Genomic DNA, 19,576 nt, shown 5'->3' with positions numbered 1-19,576 from the left:
TGGTCACATGAAAGAATTGTCATATGAGTAGCGATTGAAGGCTCAGGGTCTGTACTCACTGGAATTCAGAGGAACGAAGGAGGAGGGGTTGGAATCTCATTGAAACCTATCAAACGTTGAAAGGCCTTGATAGAGAGGATGTTTCCTATAGCAGCAGAGTCTAAAACTAGAGGACACAGCCTCAGAATAGAAGGGCATCACTTAGAATGGAGATGAGGAGGAATTTCTTTAGCCAGAGAGTGGTGCATCTGTGGGATTCATCACCACAAACGGCTGTGGAGGCCAAGTCATAGGGTATATAACTCACTGATAGCAAATCTGAACTCCGCCATGGACATGGACAGTACCAAGCCCGGCAGGAGGAGGGTTGGGCACGGAGCTAGCAAACCCGTCCCATAAAAACCCAGGGCTACAGAAACGCCAACAGAAGCTCCAAAGACCTCATCCCTGGGAGAGAAAGGATCTTCACCTCGAAGATTATGATGTTACGTGGTGAAAGGCACAAATTCGCGGAAGCCACAGGGCTGATCAACCTCTTACCATCTGAGTGATGATAAACCTGACTCTGTTTATGGTCTCTACTGTGCACAGAGAGTGGGAAGGGGCCAGGGAGAGGTGAAGCCCATGCTGACGTAGGGGTGATGAGCTACAATACATAAACTAAGACAATAAAAGCATTACTGTCAACTCTTTGATGCCCCAGCTGATGATAAGACCATCAGACATAGGAGCAGAATTAGACCATTTGGGCCATAGAGGCTGCTCTGCCTTTCCATCATGGCTGATCCTTTTTTGCCCTCCTCAGCCCCGCTCCCAGGCCTCCCCCCCTTAACCTTTGATGCAGTGTCCAATCAAGAACCGATCAAGCTCTGCCTGAAATACACGCAATGACTTGGCCTCCACAGCTGCCTGTGGTAATAAATCCCACATCCACCACCCTCTGGCTAAAGAAATTTCTCCGCATCTGTTTTAAATGGATGTCCCTCTATGGTGAGGCTGTGCTCTCTTGTCCTAGACTCCCCAACCATGGGCAACATCCTTTCCACACCTTCTCTGTCTAGGCCTTTCAGCATTCGAAAGGTTTCAATGAGATCCTTCCCCTCATTGTTCGAAATTCCAGTGAGTACAGACCCAGAGCCATCAAATGTTCCTCGTATGATAACCCTTTCATTTCTGGAATCTCCCTGTGAACCTCCTCTGGACCATCGCCAATGCCAGCACATCTTTTCTTAGATGAGGAGCCCAAAACTACTCACAGTTTTGTGTTAGGGAAGATAGTGATATGGGCCCTGTTCTAGGAACACAATACTCCTTCCATGACTGTCCACACTTCTCGCTGAGGGGATGGGCTACACCAGGGGGACAACTTGAAAGACTGGTCCAGGACAGAGGACTCTGGCAAACTGCTGTCGGCGGCCTCAGCCCCAGAAGGGGTGATGGGCTCAAGAAAGCTAACAAATACGAACCAACCAACATTTAAAAGACACTTGAACAGGTACACGAATAGGAAAGGTTTGGAACAAGGGTTCCTATCCTCTTTTAGGCTATGGGCCAATACCTTTAAGCAACGGGGTCCTTGCACCCCAGGTTTTGAGAGATGCAGGCCAAACACAAATGGGACTAGCCTGAATATGGCATCTTGGTCAGTAGTGATATGTTGGGCTGAAGGGCCTGTTTCCATGCTGAGTGACTGGGGGATGGGGGAGGCTTTCAGGAGCTTCGAGGAGTTGTGGTAAGGCAAACATCCAGGCAAGAATAGACTGTAGAGAAGTGCAGATAGGACAGGAAAGAAAGGTCTTTAAAGACCAGAGCTTCCCTTTGCATAGCAGTTTCTCAGAATCATTTCAAGATAAAACTATAATGAAAGGATGCAAACACAGACACCAACTGGGGGACAATTGGTTTACTAACTTCGAGCATCATCGGTTGTCAACTTGCAGTTTCTAATGACTTGGCACCTATACTGTGAATGGTGACTGATCTTGCAAGTAAGGAATTCAAACATACAGTTTACTGTGACGGACTGGGCTGTATTATCCACCACATCGAAGCATCATCGGTCGTCAGTTTGAGGTTTCGACTGACTGTTAATACCAATATTTTGAAGCTGCTCCGAAGAGGCTCATCCTTACCCTTGGCCATTAGGCCCTATCATGAGTCAACCTACAGCCGAGGAAGTGATGACCCCCTCCTGTTAGACTGAGTTAACTTATTTTTTATTCTTTCATACTTCTCTTCTAATATTTGTATATCTGTACACTTGTAATGCTACTGTGACACTGATACCTCCCTTGGGATCAATAAAGTATCTATCTATCTAAGATGTGCTGGGACACATCATCAGCGATGTAACCTGGGGTCACCGGGTGCTCCAGGTCTTTGAACATCAGACACCCTCACCTGGGCGAGCCAGCCAGCTTGTGTCGAGCGCTCCTCTTGATCCACAGCCATTTGGAGGCGAGACGGTCTTTCCAGCTCCCGTAATGGCAAGGAAGAGAGCAGGTTCTGCTGAGTGAGCAGCCCAGCAAAACCTCTGCACCCCACCTGTAAAGGCTCACATCACACCCTCAATCCCCGTCTCTGGCACTGCTCTACCACACAGGTCCCCAACCTTTTCTGCACCGTGGACCGCTTTAATATTGACAATATTCTTGCTGACCGGCCGGCCGGTGGGGGGGGCAGTGGTGTTCAAGTAGGGTTAAAGTCACCTCAACATGTCTTTTACAGTTAGGGTTGCCAACTTTCTCACTTCCAAATAAGGGACAAAAGTAGCAGTCATACGGGACAGTTGGGTTTACCCCGAGAAAGACTACAATGACCATGAATCCTTGCGCGGGTACCTCTGTGCGTATGCGCGTACGTGCCGATTTTTCCCCCACAAATCGGTTTTGGCTTAATCTTCCCAACTATAATGTACATACATTATTTCTACTTTATATAGGCTGTGTATTTATCATATCATTCCGGCTTTTACTATATGTTAGTGATATTTTAGGTTTTACGTGTTATTTGGTATGATTTGTTAGGTTATTTTTTGGGTCTGGGAACGCTCAAAAATTTTTCCCATATACATTAATGGTAATTGCTTCTTCACTTTACGCCATTTCGGCACGGAAGGTTTCATAGGAACGCACTACCTTAACGGGGCAAATACGGGACAAGGGCGGTCCCGTATGAGACAAACCAATTTAGCCCAATGTACAGGATGTCCCGGCAAATAAGGGACAGTTGGCAACCCTATGTTCAAGCTCAACACTGCATGACAGGGAATGAGGAAAGGTGCTGCTGACTCCTTGTCTCCTCACGGCCCGGTAGCACATGCTCTGCGGCCCGGTGGTTGGGGACCGCTGATCTACCAGGTCCTTGTAATTGACATTCTTACGCTATGAATTACTGTTCTTACAGCTCAGTCAATCACTGCACATTTGAATTCCTTACTATCAAGATCAATCGCCATTCACAGTAGAAGCAACAAGCTAACAACTGACGATACCTCGAAGTCAGTAAAACCATTGCCCCTTAGTTGCTGTGTGTGTCTTGTATCCTTTCTTTCACCTCATCTCAAATTGATCTGTCCAATAAGGAATCTGAACATACACAAGGCCACCACTTTGTCAATATCTGTAACGGCTAGACAGTTCTGTATAAAAATGACATTTCTCTGTCCAGACTTCAGACCAGTGTGGGTGACAGAGGCCATGCTGGTCTCCTAGCGCACAAGTAAAATAAAGTATGTTTGAGGAGTGAGAGCTTTCAGAGTCCAGATCACGTAATCATGTGTTTCTGGTTCTTGGTCGCTCCTTTTTTTTTGCTATTTTGTGCGATTTTAATCCGGGATTTTGAAGATAATGAATGGCACAGCGCTGGGTTGGGTTGAACTGAGCTGGACCGAGTATACCCAGACCCTTTCGATGACTCTGGTAGTTTTGTGTTTTATATTCTGCATTCTTGTCCCTTTTTTTTTGCCATTTGGGGGAGTTTGATTTTTTTTTTAAATGGGTTCCATGGTGCTTCTTTGTTGTGTGAATCTCAGGGTTGCGTACTGCATATATACACTTTGAAAATAAATGTAGTTCGAATCTTTGATCTGCTACGACTCTCACCAAGGGATATTTGACTAACCTTTCAGTGATGGGCTGGCTTTTCAATGTGTAGTAACTCTCCGAACTTTTGGGATACAGCAGCTCACCGATGTCGATGTCAGCAACAATCCCCGACTCTGGCTGCACCGAGTTCACACTGCAAGAGGAAGAGAGCGGGAAAATATTGTTGAATACAAGAGCCAGGAAGCCATGTAAAACCTTGGTGAGGCTGCATGCACTTGGGTTGCCCGACTATAGGAGGAATGTTGAGGTTTTGGAGAGGGTGCAGAAGAGGTTTACCAGGATGCTGTCTGGCTCAGAGGGCTGGTGTAATGAGAGCCTGGAGAAACTTGGGCTGTTTTCTCTGGAGCACCAGAGACTGAGAGGAGATCTGATAAGAGGATTACAAGATTATGAGAGGCTTCGATAAAGTGGATAGACAACAAGTTTCCCTGGATAGAAATGTCTAATACCAGAGGGCATTCATTGAAGGTGAATGAGGGGAGGTTCAAGGGGGGGTGTGAGGGGCAAGTTTCTTCTTTCACTCAGAGTCATGGATGCCTGGGCTGCACTGCCTGGTATGGTGGTGGAGGGAAATACATTATAGAGGTTTTGTAGAGATAGGCACATGGATGTAAGGAAGGTGGGGGGATATGGCCATGGCGGAGATAGGAGATATTAGCGCTTGAGTGTTTTCGATTTGCTTTTAGCTTTGTAGGTTGAACGACCTGTACTGCGTAGAAGAGTACTGCGCTGTACTCTTCTACGTTCTGTGCATTGCTTTCTTTTCAAGTCTTTCCCATTAGAGGGAGGATGCGAGCAGAAGATTCTCACCAAGATGCTGCCTGGATTAGACTGCAAGCTGCAAGGAGAGGTTGGATAACCGTGAGCTGTTTTCTCCAGAATGACAGTTCAGAAGAAGCATACACAGACAGCCAAAACCTTTTCCACCAGCTTCACCGGCAAGGCCACATCTCGACAATTGTGTGCAGTTCTGGTCATTCCCGTTGCAGGGAGGGTGTGAGGAGTTTTGGCGAGGTCGCAGAAGAGATTCGGAGGATTCAAAGGTATGAGCTATAAGGAAAGGTTGGACAAACTTGGGTTGCTGTCCCTGGAGTGACACAGAGGCTTCCCTCAGTCTCCAATGCTCTGGAACAAGGGTTCCTAACCCAGACTCCTCAGGCAATGGTATAAAAAAAAAGTTTGGGAACCCCTGCTCTGGAGTTTACAGAGAATGGAGCAAGAAACAAAAATCATCCATTGAAGGGCAGCCCTGTGGGCGAAAATACCCTGTTAATCAGAGAGGTCTGAGGAGAACGGCCAGACCGGTTCAAGTTGACACTTAACTCAAACAACCCCACATTACAGCAGTGAATGCAGAACGCATTGAACCTTGAAGTGGATGGGCTACAGCAGCAGAAGACCGTGCCGAGTTCCACACCCGATACAGTGCCCCCTGGGTGGACCTGATGAGCCAAATGGCTTCATCCTGTGGAGACTGGGTTCAGGTGACTTGCAACAGGTTGTTACAATATGGAAAAGACCCTTTAGCCCACAATGTCTGTGCTGAACACAATGTCAAATTCATCTAAATCCCTACTGCCTGCATATGATCCGTATCCCTCCTCTTTTGTTTCTGCTACCACCACCATCCCTGACAGCACGTTCCAGGCACCCACCATATTCTGTATTACGAGAACAAACTCGCCCCGCATCTCATCTTTGAACTTAAAGACGCCGTGAGATTCTGCAGATGTTGGAAGCTCAGAGTAACACACGAAATGCCGGAGGAACTCAGCAGGTATATCGAAATGAACATAGTTGATGGCTCAGGGCGAGACCGTTCTTCAGGCCTGAGAAGGAAGGTGGAAGATGCCAGAATAATAAGGTGAGGTGGGGGAGAGGCTAGCTGGAAGGTGCGAGGTGAAGCCAAATGGGTGGGAATGGTAAAGGGCTGGAGAAAGAGAGGAAAGGAGACCATAGGAAAAGGGAACGAGGAGGGGGACCCAGAGGGAGAAAATAGACAGGTGAGAAGAGGTAAAAGGTCAGAGTGGAGAATACAGGAAGGAGGTGGGTGGATATTTGTTTACAGGAAAGACAAAATAAAAGAGGTAAAAGGTCAGAGTGGAGAATAGAGGAAGGGGGGGATATTGAGGAAGGGAGAAATCGATATTCATGCCATCAGAATGGAGGGTTCCCAGACGGAATACAGGGTGCTGCTCATCCACCCCAAGGACGGCCTCAGCTTAGCACAAGAGGGGGCCATGGGCCGACATGTTCCCCCTCCCACCTCGCCAAACCCTTTAAATGCATGTTCACTGGTATTTGACATTTTTACGCTAGGTGAAAGATTGTGACCATCTCTGCCTCTCCATTTTATAAATGTCTCCCAGATCTCCCCTCAACCTCCACCATTCCGGAGAAAACAACCCACATTTGTCCAACCTCTCCTTGTAGCTCACGCCCTCTAATCCAGACAGCATCCTGGTAAACCTCTTCTGCACCCTCTCCAAAACACCCTCAGCCTTCCTGTAACTTGGTGACCAAACTACACACAATACTCTGTGTGGCCCGCAGAGGTTTATATACCTTACTCTTGTACTCTGTGCCCTGACTGATTAAGGCAAGCAAGCAAAGCATCTTCGTAACCACGTCATCTACTTGTGTGGCCACTTTCAAGAGGCTAGGGACTAAAGACAATCTCTGGAAGAGTATTGATAATGGCTGGGGGTCACTGCCCAGAAGGTGGCAATGGCAAACCACTACTGTAGAAAAATTTGCCAAGAACAATCATGGTCATGGAACAACTATATGTGCCCACGTCAAACAACAAGGCACATAACAAATGAACGATGGTCTTGCACCTCAAGGTCCCTCTGTACACCAGTGTTGTTTATGCATCCTCTACCCTGCCTGTAAAATCAGTCACTGCTCTAGATTTCAGCACCTGCATACTATTGCCTCTCTCCAAACTCCCTCCCTGTCACAATAAGTACATTTCGCAATCGCCTTTCAAGAGAGCTTAGAAAAAGGAAAGGCAAAGTCATTGATAAGGACACTTTCTCAGTGAGGATTTCTCTCCTGACCAGAGGCATCTCAGAGGTAGAGGACTGAACCTTGCAGAGTAAGCTGTTTAGGACTGAGGTACAGCGGAATTTCTTCATCCAGAGGGTTATTCCTTTGGAATTCCCCAAACTACCGTGGGAGCTTCGTTTCTATGTCCATTCAGAACACAGGTCCATGGGTTTCAAGATGTGGAGGAGATCGAGGGACAGGCTGGGGAGGTAGAGGACTTTGGTGAGCTGTACAGCAGGTAGTCAGGATGGTGATCAGCAGTCAGCAGGATGGTGGTCTTCTCGTGCCTTGTTCTGACCCCACTTGGGTATTTCAGTAGAAGGGCAGGACAGCCTCACCCACAAAAGCCAACTCCAGGGCAATTCCTATGCCAGGTTTCAGAACCGAGGGGTTAGGCCAGGGGCCTGGTGTCTGGGGAGGAACGTAGTGACACAGGGACACAGACAATGCTGGCACAGAGGCTCACTCCCGGCACTAATGAGAAACCCATACGGAAAGGCAGCCTTGGTTCACAACGACAGGCACTGACAAATGGGGAAGTGACTAAAACAGTGACCCCAGGGCCATTGCTGGGGAGGGAGGGAGGGAGGTTGCCCTCTCCATAATCCACCCGGATATCATCTGCAACCCCTTCAGACATCCACTGCACCCCCAATATCTCTCATTCCACTTGGCCCCAGAATTAACTCATCCATGCCACTTACACTCTCCCCCCCAATTCACCTCCCCTATCATGCCCTCCTCCCCCAAATGCCCCATTCACTCCCTCTGCACCCCTTGCCTCTTTCCCTCTCATTTCATCTCCCCCTACAGCTTCAGCAGCTCCATCTCACCCCATCATCTCCTCCACCCAATCCACCCCCATTCCTTACCCCCCTTCCTCACCACCCTCACCTCTTCCCCGTCCCTCTCCCTCTGCCACCTCCTCTTTCCCCCACCCCCAATGTCTCTGACCCCTTCCAATCACTGTCCCCTTTCTCCCTTCTTTCCACCCCCCCCCATTTCCCAGGTCTTCCTTGTCCCCCCACTCCCCTTCTTCCCGTCTCACCTCAGCAGGTTAATCAGCTCCGAACTACAGTCCACCACCACGTACAGGTTCTCGGATGGGAGCCCGGGGTCGGCAGCTTTGGGACCGTCATCCGACATCTCCGCGGAGGGGGCGGGGGGCGGTGAGGACCAGGACCGGCACCGGGATCGAGGGGAGCCCCGCGGATCCAACTGGCGCCGCTCCCCAACACGCAAATCGGCCCACCGGGACAGTGGCGGCGCACCGACGGGGACCGGCCACTTCTGAGCGGGTTTTGACCAGAGGCCCGAAGCAAAACGGGGCGGAAAAACAAGTGAGTCAGCCGGCGAACCAGGGTGTGGGCCTCGTTTGACGGGAGGGAGGGGGTGTGCCGGCTGCCATGCGCTGACCGACAGGCGCGAAGGCCAATGGGGAATGGGCTGCGTGACAACGACGATCCTGTTGCTGGCACCGGTCGGGGTGGTGATTGGGTGGAAGGAGGAAAGGGCGGGACGTCTCCTGGCCTGGAGATGGAGGAGGCGGATCGGTCTGAAAAAACAGTGTTACCACAGCTCCCCCGCCACCGCGGTCGGAGCCGCAGACTATGGGCCGTGTTCGGTCCTCCGACCCACAGGGGGCATCGCGGAACGTCCTGGCAGCAACAGAGACGGGGATGGGGTGCGGAGGGAGCTGAGATGGGGGTTGAGGGTGGGGGGGTTGGGGGGTTGAGGGTGGGGGGGTTGGGGGGTTGAGGGTGGGGGGGTTGGGGGGTTGAGGGTGGGGGGTTTGGGGGGTGGGGGGGTTGGGGGGTTGAGGGTGGGGGGGTTGAGGGGTTGAGGGTGGGGGGTTGAGGGTGGGGGGGGTTGGGGGGTTGAGGGTGGGGGGGTTGGGGGGTTGGGGGTGAGGGTGAGTTGGGGGTGAGGGTGAGTTGGGGGTGGGGGTGAGGGTGAGTTGGGGGTGAGGGTGAGTTGGGGGTGAGGGTGAGTTGGGGGTGGGGGTGAGGGTGGGGTGGGGGTGAGGGTGGGGTGGGGGTGAGGGTGGTGGGGGTGAGGGTGGTGGGGGTGAGGGTGGGGGGGTTGAGGGGTTGAGGGTGGGGGTTTGAGGGTGGGGGGGTTGGGGGGTTAAGGGTGAGGGGCTTGGGGGGTTGAGGGTGGGGGGGTTGGGGGGTTGAGGGTGGGGGGGTTGAGGGTGGGGGGGTTGAGGGGTTGAGGGTGGGGGGTTGAGGTTGGGGGGTTGAGGGTGGGGGGGTTGGGGGGTTGAGGGTGGGGGGGTTGGGGGGTTGGGGGTGAGGGTGAGTTGGGGGTGGGGGTGAGGGTGAGTTGGGGGTGGGGGTGAGTTGGGGGTGAGGGTGAGTTGGGGGTGAGGGGAGTTGGGGTGAGGGTGAGTTGGGGTGGGGGGGTTGGGGGTGAGGGTGAGTTGGGGGTGGGGGGGTGAGGGTGAGTTGGGGGTGGGGGGGTGAGGGTGAGTTGGGGGTGGGGGGTTGGGGGTGAGGGTGAGTTGGGGGTGAGGGTGAGTTGGGGGGTGGGGGGTTGGGGGTGAGGGTGTGGGGGTTGGGGGAGTGGGGGTGAGGGTGAGGTGGGGGTTGGGGGAGTGGGGGTGAGGTGGGGGTTGGGGGTAGGGTGAGGTGGGGGTTGGGGGGTGGGGTGAGGGTGAGGTGGGAGTTGGGGGAGTGGGGGTGAGGGTGATGTGGGGGTTTGGGGGAGTGGGGGTGAGGGTGAGGTGGGGGTTTGGGGGTGGGGTGAGGGTGAGGTGGGGGTGGGGTGAGGGTGAGGTGGGGGTTGGGTGAGTGGGGGTGAGGGTGAGGTGGGGGTTGGGGGGTGGGGGTGAAGGTGAGGTGGCGGGTTGGGGGGGTGGAGTGAGGTGGGGGTTGAAGGGGGTGGGTTTGAGGGAGGTGGGGGTTGAAGGGGGTGGGGTTGAGGGGGTGGGGATTGAAGGGGTGGGGTTGAGGGGTGTGAGGGTGAGGTGGGGTTGAAGGGGTGGGGTGGGGGTTCAGTGGGTGAGGTGGGGGTTGAGGGGGTTAGGTTGAGGTGGGGGTTGAAGGGGAGATGGGGTTGATGGGGGTGGGGGTGAGGTGGGGGTTGAGGGGGTAGGGGTTGAAGGGGGTTGGGGTTGAGGTGGGGGTTGGTGGGGTGGGGGTGAAGGGGGTGGAGGTTGAGGTGGGGGTTGGTGGGGTGGGGTTTGAGGGGGTGGGGTTGAAGGGTGGTGGTGGTTGCAGGGTGTGGGGTTGAGGGGGGGTGAGGTGGGGTGGGATGAGGGTGAGGGGATGAGGTGGGGTTGAGAGGGGTGGGGTGAGGTGGGGTTGAGGGGGAGGTTTGAGGGGGTGGGGGAGGGGTTTGGGTTGAGGGAGGAGGGGTGGGGTTGAGAGGAAGGGAGTGGGAGGGGTTGAAGGGAGGGGAGTGAGAATGAGGTGAGGGGGCTTAGGGTGGGGGGAGGTGGGGGTTGGGGGTGGAATGAGGTGGGGGTTAGGGGGGTGGGGGAGATGGGGTTTGTGGGGTTGGGGGAGGTGGGATGGGTGGGTTTTAGGGGTAGGGGTGAGGGTGGAGGGCATGGAGTTGGAGAGATAAAGGATGTAGTGGGTGGGGCAATGGCGAGGAACGGGGAAGGGAAGGGAGAGTGAATGGAGAGGGGGTGGGAAGAGAAGGGGTGCAGGTAATGGTTCTGGGGAGGGGAGGGGGAGGGTGGGGGAAAGGGGATGGGGTAGGGGTAGTGGAGGTTGGAAGGGGAGGTGGAGAAGAGATGGGGAGATAGAGGGAGGGCGAATGGGTGGTGGGAAGGGGGAAGGGATGGGGGTGAGGGAGGAAGGGGTGGGGTAGAGAGGGAAGGGGTGGTGGGAAGGGCAAAGGAGTGGGGGCGAGGGGGGAAGGGTGGGAGGTGAGGGGAGGAAGGGGGTTAGTGTCTTGAGGGGGTGAGGGAGGGAAGAGTGTAGAGGTTGGGGCAAGGAGTAGAAGAAAGGAAGGGGATAGGGGTAGAGGGGTGGGTGCAGGTTGAAGGGGGGTGGGGGACGGTTGGGAGCGAGGAAGGAAGGAGTAGGGGAGAGAGGGAAGGGGTGAGGGGAGTGAGGGAGAGGGTAAGGGGTGGGGGAGAGGGGAAAGGAGTTGGGGAGAGATGGGGAGGCAGGGGGTGGGAGAGTGAGGTAGCAGGTGGGGAGGGATGGGGAGTGAGGTAGCGGATGGGGGGTGATGGGAGAGTGAGGTAGCGGGTGGGGAGGGATGGGGGAGTAAGGTAGCGGGTGGGGAGGGATGGGGGAGTGAGGTAGCGGGTGGGGAGTGATGGGGGAGTGAGGTAGCGGCTGGGGAGGGATGGGGAGTGAGGTAGCGGGTGGGGAGTGATGGGGGAGTGAGGTAGCGGGTGGGGAGGGATGGGGAGTGAAGTAGCGGGTGGGGTGGGATGGGGGGGTGAGGTAGCGGGTGGGGAGGGATGGAGGGTGAGGTGAAGTGGCGGGTGGGGGAGCGATGGGTGAAGTGGCGGGTGGGGGAGCGATGGGTGAAGTGGCGGGTGGGGGAGCGATGGGTGAAGTGGCGGGTGGGTAGGGATGGGGGTGAGGTAGCGGGTGGGGAGGGATGGGTAGTGAGGTAGCGGGTGGGGCGAGATGGGGGAGAGGTAGAGGGTGGGGAGGGATGGAAGGTGAGGTAGCGGGTGTGGAGGGATGGGGGTGAGGTAGCGGGTGGGGAGGGATGGAGGTTGAGGTAGTAGGTGGGGAGCGATGGGGAGTGAGGTAGCGGGTGGGGAGGGATGGGAAGTGAGGTAGCGGGTGGGGAGGGATGGGGGTGAGGTAGCGGGTGGGGAGGTATGGAGGGTGAGGTAGCGGGTGGGGAGTGTTGGGGGTGAAGTGGCGAGTGGGGAGGGATGGGGAGTGAGGTAGTGGGTGGGAGCAATGGAGGGTGAGATAGCGGGTGGGGAGGGATGGGGGTGAGGGTTGAGGTGGGAGGTGGGGAGGGATGGGGGGTGAGGTGGGAGAGTGAGGTAGCTGGTGGGGAGGGATGGGGAGTGAGGTAGCGGGTGGGGGGTGATGGGAGAGTGAGGTAGCAGGTGGGGAGGGATGGGGTGAGGTGGCGGGTGGGGAGCGATGGGGGAGTGAGGTGGCGGATGGGGAGTGATGGGGGTGAGGTAGCGGGTGGGGAGCGATGGAGGGTGAGGTAGCGGGTGGGAGCGATGGAGGGTGAGGTAGCGGGTGGGGAGCGATGGAGGGTGAGGTAGCGGGTGTGGAGGGATGGGGGTGAGGTAGCGGGTGGGGAGGGATGGAGGTTGAGGTAGTAGGTGGGGAGCGATGGGGAGTGAGGTAGCGGGTGGGGAGGGATGGGAAGTGAGGTAGCGGGTGGGGAGGGATGGGGGTGAGGTAGCGGGTGGGGAGGAATGGAGGGTGAGGTAGCGGGTGGGGAGTGTTGGGGGTGAAGTGGCGAGTGGGGAGGGATGGGGAGTGAGGTAGTGGGTGGGAGCAATGGAGGGTGAGATAGCGGGTGGGGAGGGATGGGGGTGAGGGGTGAGGTGGGAGGTGGGGAGGGATGGGGGGTGAGGTGGGAGAGTGAGGTAGCTGGTGGGGAGGGATGGGGAGTGAGGTAGCGGGTGGGGGGTGATGGGAGAGTGAGGTAGCAGGTGGGGAGGGATGGGGTGAGGTGGCGGGTGGGGAGCGATGGGGGAGTGAGGTGGCGGATGGGGAGTGATGGGGGTGAGGTAGCGGGTGGGGAGCGATGGAGGGTGAGGTAGCGGGTGGGAGCGATGGAGGGTGAGGTAGCGGGTGGGGAGGGATGGGGGGTGAGGTAGCGGGTGAGGAGGGATGGAGGGTGAGGTAGCGGGTGGGGAGCGATGGGGAGTGAGGTAGCGGGTGGGGAGTGATGGGGGTGAAGTGGCGGGTGGGGAGCGATGGAGGGTTAGGGAGCGGGTTGGAGCGATGGAGGGTGAGGTAGCGGGTGGGAGCGATGGAGGGTGAGGTAGCGGGTGGGGAGGGATGGGGGGTGAGGTAGCGGGTGGGAGCGATGGAGGGTGAGGTAGCGGGTGGGGAGGGATGGGGGGTGAGGTAGCGGGTGAGGAGGGATGGAGGGTGAGGTAGCGGGTGGGGAGCGATGGGGAGTGAGGTAGCGGGTGGGGAGTGATGGGGGTGAAGTGGCGGGTGGGGAGCGATGGAGGGTTAGGGAGCGGGTTGGAGCGATGGAGGGTGAGGTAGCGGGTGGGAGCGATGGAGGGTGAGGTAGCGGGTGGGGAGGGATGGGGGGTGAGGTAGCGGGTGGGAGCGATGGGGAGTGAGGTAGTGGGTGGGAGCAATGGAGGGTGAGGTAGCGGGTGGGGAGGGATGGGGGGTGAGGTAGTGGGTGGGAGCAATGGGGAGTGAGGTAGCCAGTGGGGAGCGATGGGGAGTGAGATAGCGGGTGGGGAGCGAGGGGGGTGAGGTAGCGGGTGGGAGCGATGGAGGGTGAGGTAGTGGGTGGGAGCAATGGAGAGTGAGGTAGCGGGTGGGGAGGGATGGGGGGTGAGGTCGCGGGTGGGAGCGATGGAGGGTGAGGTAGTGGGTGGGGAGCGATGGGGAGTGAGATAGCGGGTGGGGATGAGGTAGCGTGGGAGCGATGGAGAGAGGTAGCGGGTGGGGAGCGATGGGGGTGAGGTAGCGTGGGAGCGATGGAGAGAGGTAGCGGGTGGGGAGGGATGGGAAGTGAGGTAGCGGGTGGGGAGCGATGGGGCGTGAGGTAGCAGCGATGGGTGGTGATGTAGCGGATGGGGAGTGATTGAGGTAGCGTGGGAGCGATGGAGAGAGGTAGCGGGTGGGGAGCGATGGGGGTGAGGTAGCGGGTGGGAGCGATTGAGGGTGAGGTGGCGGGTAGGGTGAGGTGGCGGGTGGGGAGGATGTGGGTGAGGTGGCGGGTGGGGAGCGATGGAGAGTGAGATGGCGGGTGGGGAGCTGGGAGCGATGGGGGGTGAAGTAGCGGGTGGGGAGGGGGGGGGTGAGGTAGCGGGTGGGGAGGGATGGGGGTGAGGTAGCGTGGGAGCGATGGAGAGAGGTAGCGGGTGGGGAGCGATGGGGGTGAGGTAGCGGGTGGGAGCGATTGAGGGTGAGGTGGCGGGTGGGGAGCGATGGAGGGTGAGGTGGCGGGTGGGGAGGATGTGGGTGAGGTGGCGGGTGGGGAGCGATGGAGAGTGAGATGGCGGGTGGGGAGCGATGGGGGGAGTGAGGTGGCGGGTGGGGAGGGATGGGAAGTGAGGTAGCGGGTGGGAGCGATGGAGGGTGAGGTAGCGGGTGGGAGCGATGGGGGGTGAGGTAGCGGGTGGGGAGGGATGGGGGGTGAGGTAGCGGGTGGGGAGCGATGGAGCGTGAGGTAGCGGGTGGGGAGGGATGGGAAGTGAGGTAGCGGGTGGGGAGCGATGGGGCGTGAGGTAGCGGGTGGGGAGCGATGGGTGGTGATGTAGCGGATGGGGAGTGATGGGGGTGAGGTGGCGGGTGGGGAGGGATGGGGGTGAGGTAGTGGGTGGGGAGCGATGGGGGGTGAGGTAGCGGGTGGGGAGGGATGGGGGGTGAGGTAGCGGGTGGGGAGCGATGGAGAGAGGTAGCGGGTGGGGAGGGATGCGAGAGTGAGTTAGCGGGTGGGGAGGGATGGGGGTGAGTTAGCGAGTGGGGAGGGATGGGGGGTGAGGTAGCGGGTGGGGAGGGATGGGGGTGAGGTAGCGGGTGGGGAGGGATGGGGGTGAGGTAGCGTGGGAGCGATGGAGAGAGGTAGCGGGTGGGGAGCGATGGGGGTGAGGTAGCGGGTGGGAGCGATTGAGGGTGAGGTGGCGGGTGGGGAGCGATGGAGGGTGAGGTGGCGGGTGGGGAGGATGTGGGTGAGGTGGCGGGTGGGGAGCGATGGAGAGTGAGATGGCGGGTGGGGAGCGATGGGGGGAGTGAGGTGGCGGGTGGGGAGGGATGGGAAGTGAGGTAGCGGGTGGGAGCGATGGAGGGTGAGGTAGCGGGTGGGAGCGATGGGGGGTGAAGTAGCGGGTGGGGAGGGATGGGGGGTGAGGTAGCGGGTGGGGAGCGATGGAGCGTGAGGTAGCAGGTGGGGAGGGATGGGAAGTGAGGTAGCGGGTGGGGAGCGATGGGGCGTGAGGTAGCGGGTGGGGAGCGATGGGTGGTGATGTAGCGGATGGGGAGTGATGGGGGTGAGGTAGCGGGTGGGGAGGGATGGGGGTGAGGTAGTGGGTGGGGAGCGATGGGGGGTGAGGTAGCGGGTGGGGAGGGATGGGGGGTGAGGTAGCGGGTGGGGAGCGATGGAGAGAGGTAGCGGGTGGGGAGGGATGCGAGAGTGAGTTAGCGGGTGGGGAGGGATGGGGGTGAGTTAGCGAGTGGGGAGGGATGGGGGGTGAGGTAGCGGGTGGGAAGGGATGGGGAGTGAGGTAGCGGGTGGGGAGGGATGGGGGTGAGGTAGCGGGTGGGGAGGGATGGGCGTTGAGTTAGCGGGTGGGGAGGGATGGGGGGTGAGGTATCGGGTGGGGTGCGATGGGAAGTGAGGTAGCGGGTGGGGAGCGATGGAGAGTGAGGTAGCAAGTGGGGAGTGATGGGGGTGAAGTGGCGGGTGGGGAGTGATGGGGAGTGAGGTGGCGGGTAGGGAGCGATGGATGGTGAGGTGGCGGGTGGGGAGCGATGGGGGTGAGGTGGCGGGTGGGGAGCGATGGGCGGTGAGGTACCGGGTGGGGAGCGATGGAGAGAGGTGGGTGGGGAGGGATGGGGGTGTGGTAGCGGGTGGGAGCAATGGAGAGTGAGGTAGCGGGTGGGGAGTGATGGGGGAGTGAGGTGGGGAGCGATGGAGAGAAGTAGCGGGTGGGGAGCGATGGGAGTGAGGTAGCGGGTGGGGTGGGATGCGGGAGTGAGGTAGCGGGTGGGGAGGGATGGGGGTGAGGTAGCAGGTGGGGAGCGATGGAGGTTGAGGTAGCGGGTGGGGAGTGATGGGGGTGAGGTAGTGGGTGGGGAGGGATGCGGGAGTGAGGTAGCGGGTGGGGAGGGATGGGTTGAGGAAGCGGGTGGGGAGGGATGGGGGTGAGGTAGCCGATGGGGAGTGATGGGGGGTGAGGTAGCGGGTGGGGATTGATGGGGGTGAGTTAGTAGGTGGGGAGTGATGGGGGGTGAGGTAGTGGGTGGGGAGTGATGGGGGTGAGGTAGCGGGTGGGGAGGGATGCGGGAGTGAGGAGGGATGGGGGAGTGAGGTGGGGAGCGATGGAGAGTGAGGTAGCGGGTGGGGAGTGATGGGGGAGTGGGGTGGGGAATGATGGGGGAGTGAGGTGGGGAGCGATGGAGAGAAGTAGCGGGTGGGGAGCGATGGGAGTGAGGTAGCGGGTGGGGTGGGATGCGGGAGTGAGGTAGCGGGTGGGGAGGGATGGGGGTGAGGTAGCAGGTGGGGAGCGATGGAGGTTGAGGTAGCGGGTGGGGAGTGATGGGGGTGAATGAGTGGGTGGGGAGGGATGCGGGAGTGAGGTAGCGGGTGGGGAGGGATGGGGGTGAGGTAGCCGATGGGGAGTGATGGGGGGTGAGGTAGCGGGTGGGGAGTGATGGGGGTGAGGTAGCGGGTGGGGAGGGATGGGTTGAGGAAGCGGGTGGGGAGGGTGGGGTTGAGGTAGCGGGTGGGGAGGGATGGGGGTGAGGTAGCTGATGGGGAGGGATGGGGGTGAGTTAGTGGGTGGGGAGTGATGGGGGTGAGGTAGCGGGTGGGGAGGGATGCGGGAGTGAGGTAGCGGGTGGGGAGGGATGCGGGAGTGAGGTAGCAGGTGGGGAGGGATGGGGGAGTGAGGTGGGGAGCGATGGAGAGTGAGGTAGCGGGTGGGGAGTGATGGGGGAGTGAGGTTGGGAGCAATGGAGAGAAGTAGCGGGTGGGGAGCGATGGGAGTGAGGTAGCGGGTGGGGTGGGATGCGGGAGTGAGGTAGCAGGTGGGGAGCGATGGAGGTTGAGGTAGCGGGTGGGGAGGGATGGGGGTGAGGTAGCAGGTGGGGAGCGATGGAGGTTGAGGTAGCGGGTGGGGAGGGATGGGGGTGAGGTAGCGGGTGGGGAGCGATGGAGGTTGAGGTAGCGGGTGGGGAGGGATGGGGGTGAGGTAGCGGGTGGGGAGCGATGGAGGTTGAGGTAGCGGGTGGGGAGGGTGGGGTTGAGGTAGCGGGTGGGGAGTGATGGGGGGTGAGTTAGCGGGTGGGGAGTGATCGGGGGTGAGGTAGCGGGTGGGGAGTGATGGGGGGGTGAGGTGGCGGGTGGGGAGTGATGGGGGTGAGGAAGCGGGTGGGTAGGGATGGGTTGAGTTAGCGGGTGGGGAGTGATGGGGGGTGAGGTAGCGGGTGGGGAGTGATGGGGGGGTGAGGTGGCAGGTGGAGAGGGATGGGAGTGAGGTAGCCGATGGGGAGTGATGGGGGGTGAGGTGGCAGGTGGGGAGGGATGGGGGGTGAGGTAGCGGGTGGGGAGGGATGGGGGTGAGGTAGCGGGTGGGGAGTGATGGGGGTGAGGTAGCGGGTGGGGAGGGATGGGGGGTGAGGTAGCAGGTGGGGAGGGATGGGAAGTGAGGTAGCGGGTGGGAGCGATGGAGGGTGAGGTAGCGGGTGGGAGCGATGGGGGGTGAGGTAGCGGGTGGGGAGGGATGGGAAGTGAGGTAGCAGGTGGGGAGCGATGGGGCATGAGGTAGCGGGTGGGGAGCGATGGGTGGTGAGGTAGCGGATGGGGAGTGATGGGGGTGAGGTGGCGGGTGGGGAGGGATGGGTTGAGTTAGCGGGTGGGGAGTGATGGGGGGGTGAGGTGGCAGGTGGGGAGGGATGGGGGGTGAGGTGGCAGGTGGGGAGGGATGGGGGGTGAGTTAGCGGGTGGGGAGTGATGGGGTGAGTTAGCGGGTGGGGAGGGATGGGGGTGAGGTAGCGGGTGGGGAGTGATGGGGGTGAGGTAGCGGGTGGGGAGGGATGGGGGTGAGGTAGCAGGTGGGGAGGGATGGGAAGTGAGGTAGCGGGTGGGAGCGATGGAGGGTGAGGTAGCGGGTGGGAGCGATGGGGGTGAGGTAGCGGGTGGGGAGGGATGGGAAGTGAGGTAGCGGGTGGGGAGCGATGGGGCATGAGGTAGCGGGTGGGGAGCGATGGGTGGTGAGGTAGCGGATGGGGAGTGATGGGGGTGAGGTGGCGGGTGGGGAGCGATGGAGAGAGGTAGCGGGTGGGGAGCGATGGGGGTGAGGTAGCGGGTGGGGAGTGATGGGGGGTGAGGTAGCGGGTGGGGAGTGATGGGGGGTGAGGTGGCAGGTGGGGAGGGATGGGAGCTTCCCAGGTATTGCAGGGAAGATTCTGGCATGGATAAAGCAGAGACTCAATGGCAGGAGGCAAAGAGGAAGCCTTTTCTGATTGTCTGCTGGTGACTGGAGGTGTTCCACAGGGATCTGTGTTGTGACAGATTCTTTTTACGTTATATGTCAATAATTTGATGATACTTTATACTTTATTGTCACCAAACAGTTGGTACTAGAACGTACAATCATCACAGTGACATTTGATTCTGCGCTTCACACTCCCTGGATTACAAATATTAAATATTAAAAATATTTAAAATAGTTAAAATTAGTAAATATTAAAAATTTTAATTGTAAATTATAAATAAAAAAATAGAAAAATGGGAAGTAAGGTAGTGCAAAAAAACCAAGAGGCAGGTCCGGATATTTGGAGGGACGGCCCAGATCCAGGTCAGGATCCGTTCAGCAGTCTTATCATAGTTGGAAAGAAGCTGTTCCCAAATCTGGCCATACGAGTCTTCAAGCTCTTGAACCTTCCCCGGAGGGAAGAGGAACGAAAAGTGCGTTGGCTGGGTGGGTCATGTCCTTGATTATCCCGGCAGCAATGCTCCGACAGCGTGCGGTGTAAAGTGAGTCCACGGACGGAAGATTGGTTTGTGTGATGTGCTGCGCCATGTTCACAATCTTCTGCAGTTTCTTTCGGTCTTGGACAGGACAACTTCCATACCAGGTTGTGATGCACCCTTGAAGAATGCTTTCTACGGTGCATCCATAAAAATTAGTGAGGGTTTTAGGGGACAGGCCAAATTTCTTTAGTTTTCTCAGGAAGTAAAGGTGCTGGTGGGCCTTCTTGGCACAGAACTCTGCTTGGTTGGACCAAGTCAGGTCATTTGTGATATTAGGCTTTTGACCTGTTCCACTTGCGCACCACTGATGTAAATTGGGTCGTGTGGTTTGCTACTCCTTCTGAAGTCAACAACCAATTCCTTCGTCTTGCTGACGTTGAGGGATAGGTTATTGTCTTCGCACCATGCCACCAGGTTCTTAATTTCCTCTCCGTACTCAAACTCATTATTACCCGAGATACAGCCTACAATTGTTGTGTCATCAGCAAACTTATATGTTGAGTTTGATGGAAACTTGGCTACACGATCATGGGTGTACAGTGAGTACAGCAGGGGGCTGAGTACACAGCCTTGTGGGGCAC

At 58.0% G+C, this 19,576-nt stretch overlaps 1 protein-coding gene across 2 annotated transcripts in view; it reads right to left on the bottom strand.

Annotated features, from left to right (window-relative positions):
* Positions 1-19,576, bottom strand: part of praf2 (PRA1 domain family, member 2) — an 83,563-nt gene that overhangs the window by 42,455 nt on the left and 21,532 nt on the right. The window contains exons 1-2 of one of the 2 annotated variants that reach the window (XM_063035107.1): positions 8,206-8,568; positions 4,123-4,239 (exon numbers count right to left, since the gene is read on the bottom strand). In XM_063035107.1, coding sequence (XP_062891177.1) covers positions 4,123-4,239; positions 8,206-8,303 — 215 coding nt within the window. In that variant the 5' untranslated portion in view covers positions 8,304-8,568. Of the gene's footprint in view, positions 1-4,122; positions 4,240-8,205; positions 8,569-19,576 lie in introns of those variants that run through there. The other variant, XM_063035106.1, reaches the window with a different exon arrangement.

This window comes from Mobula hypostoma, chromosome 28, assembly GCF_963921235.1.
Source record: "Mobula hypostoma chromosome 28, sMobHyp1.1, whole genome shotgun sequence".
Lineage (NCBI taxonomy): Eukaryota > Metazoa > Chordata > Chondrichthyes > Myliobatiformes > Myliobatidae > Mobula > Mobula hypostoma.
This window is presented reverse-complemented; position numbering and strand designations above follow the sequence as displayed.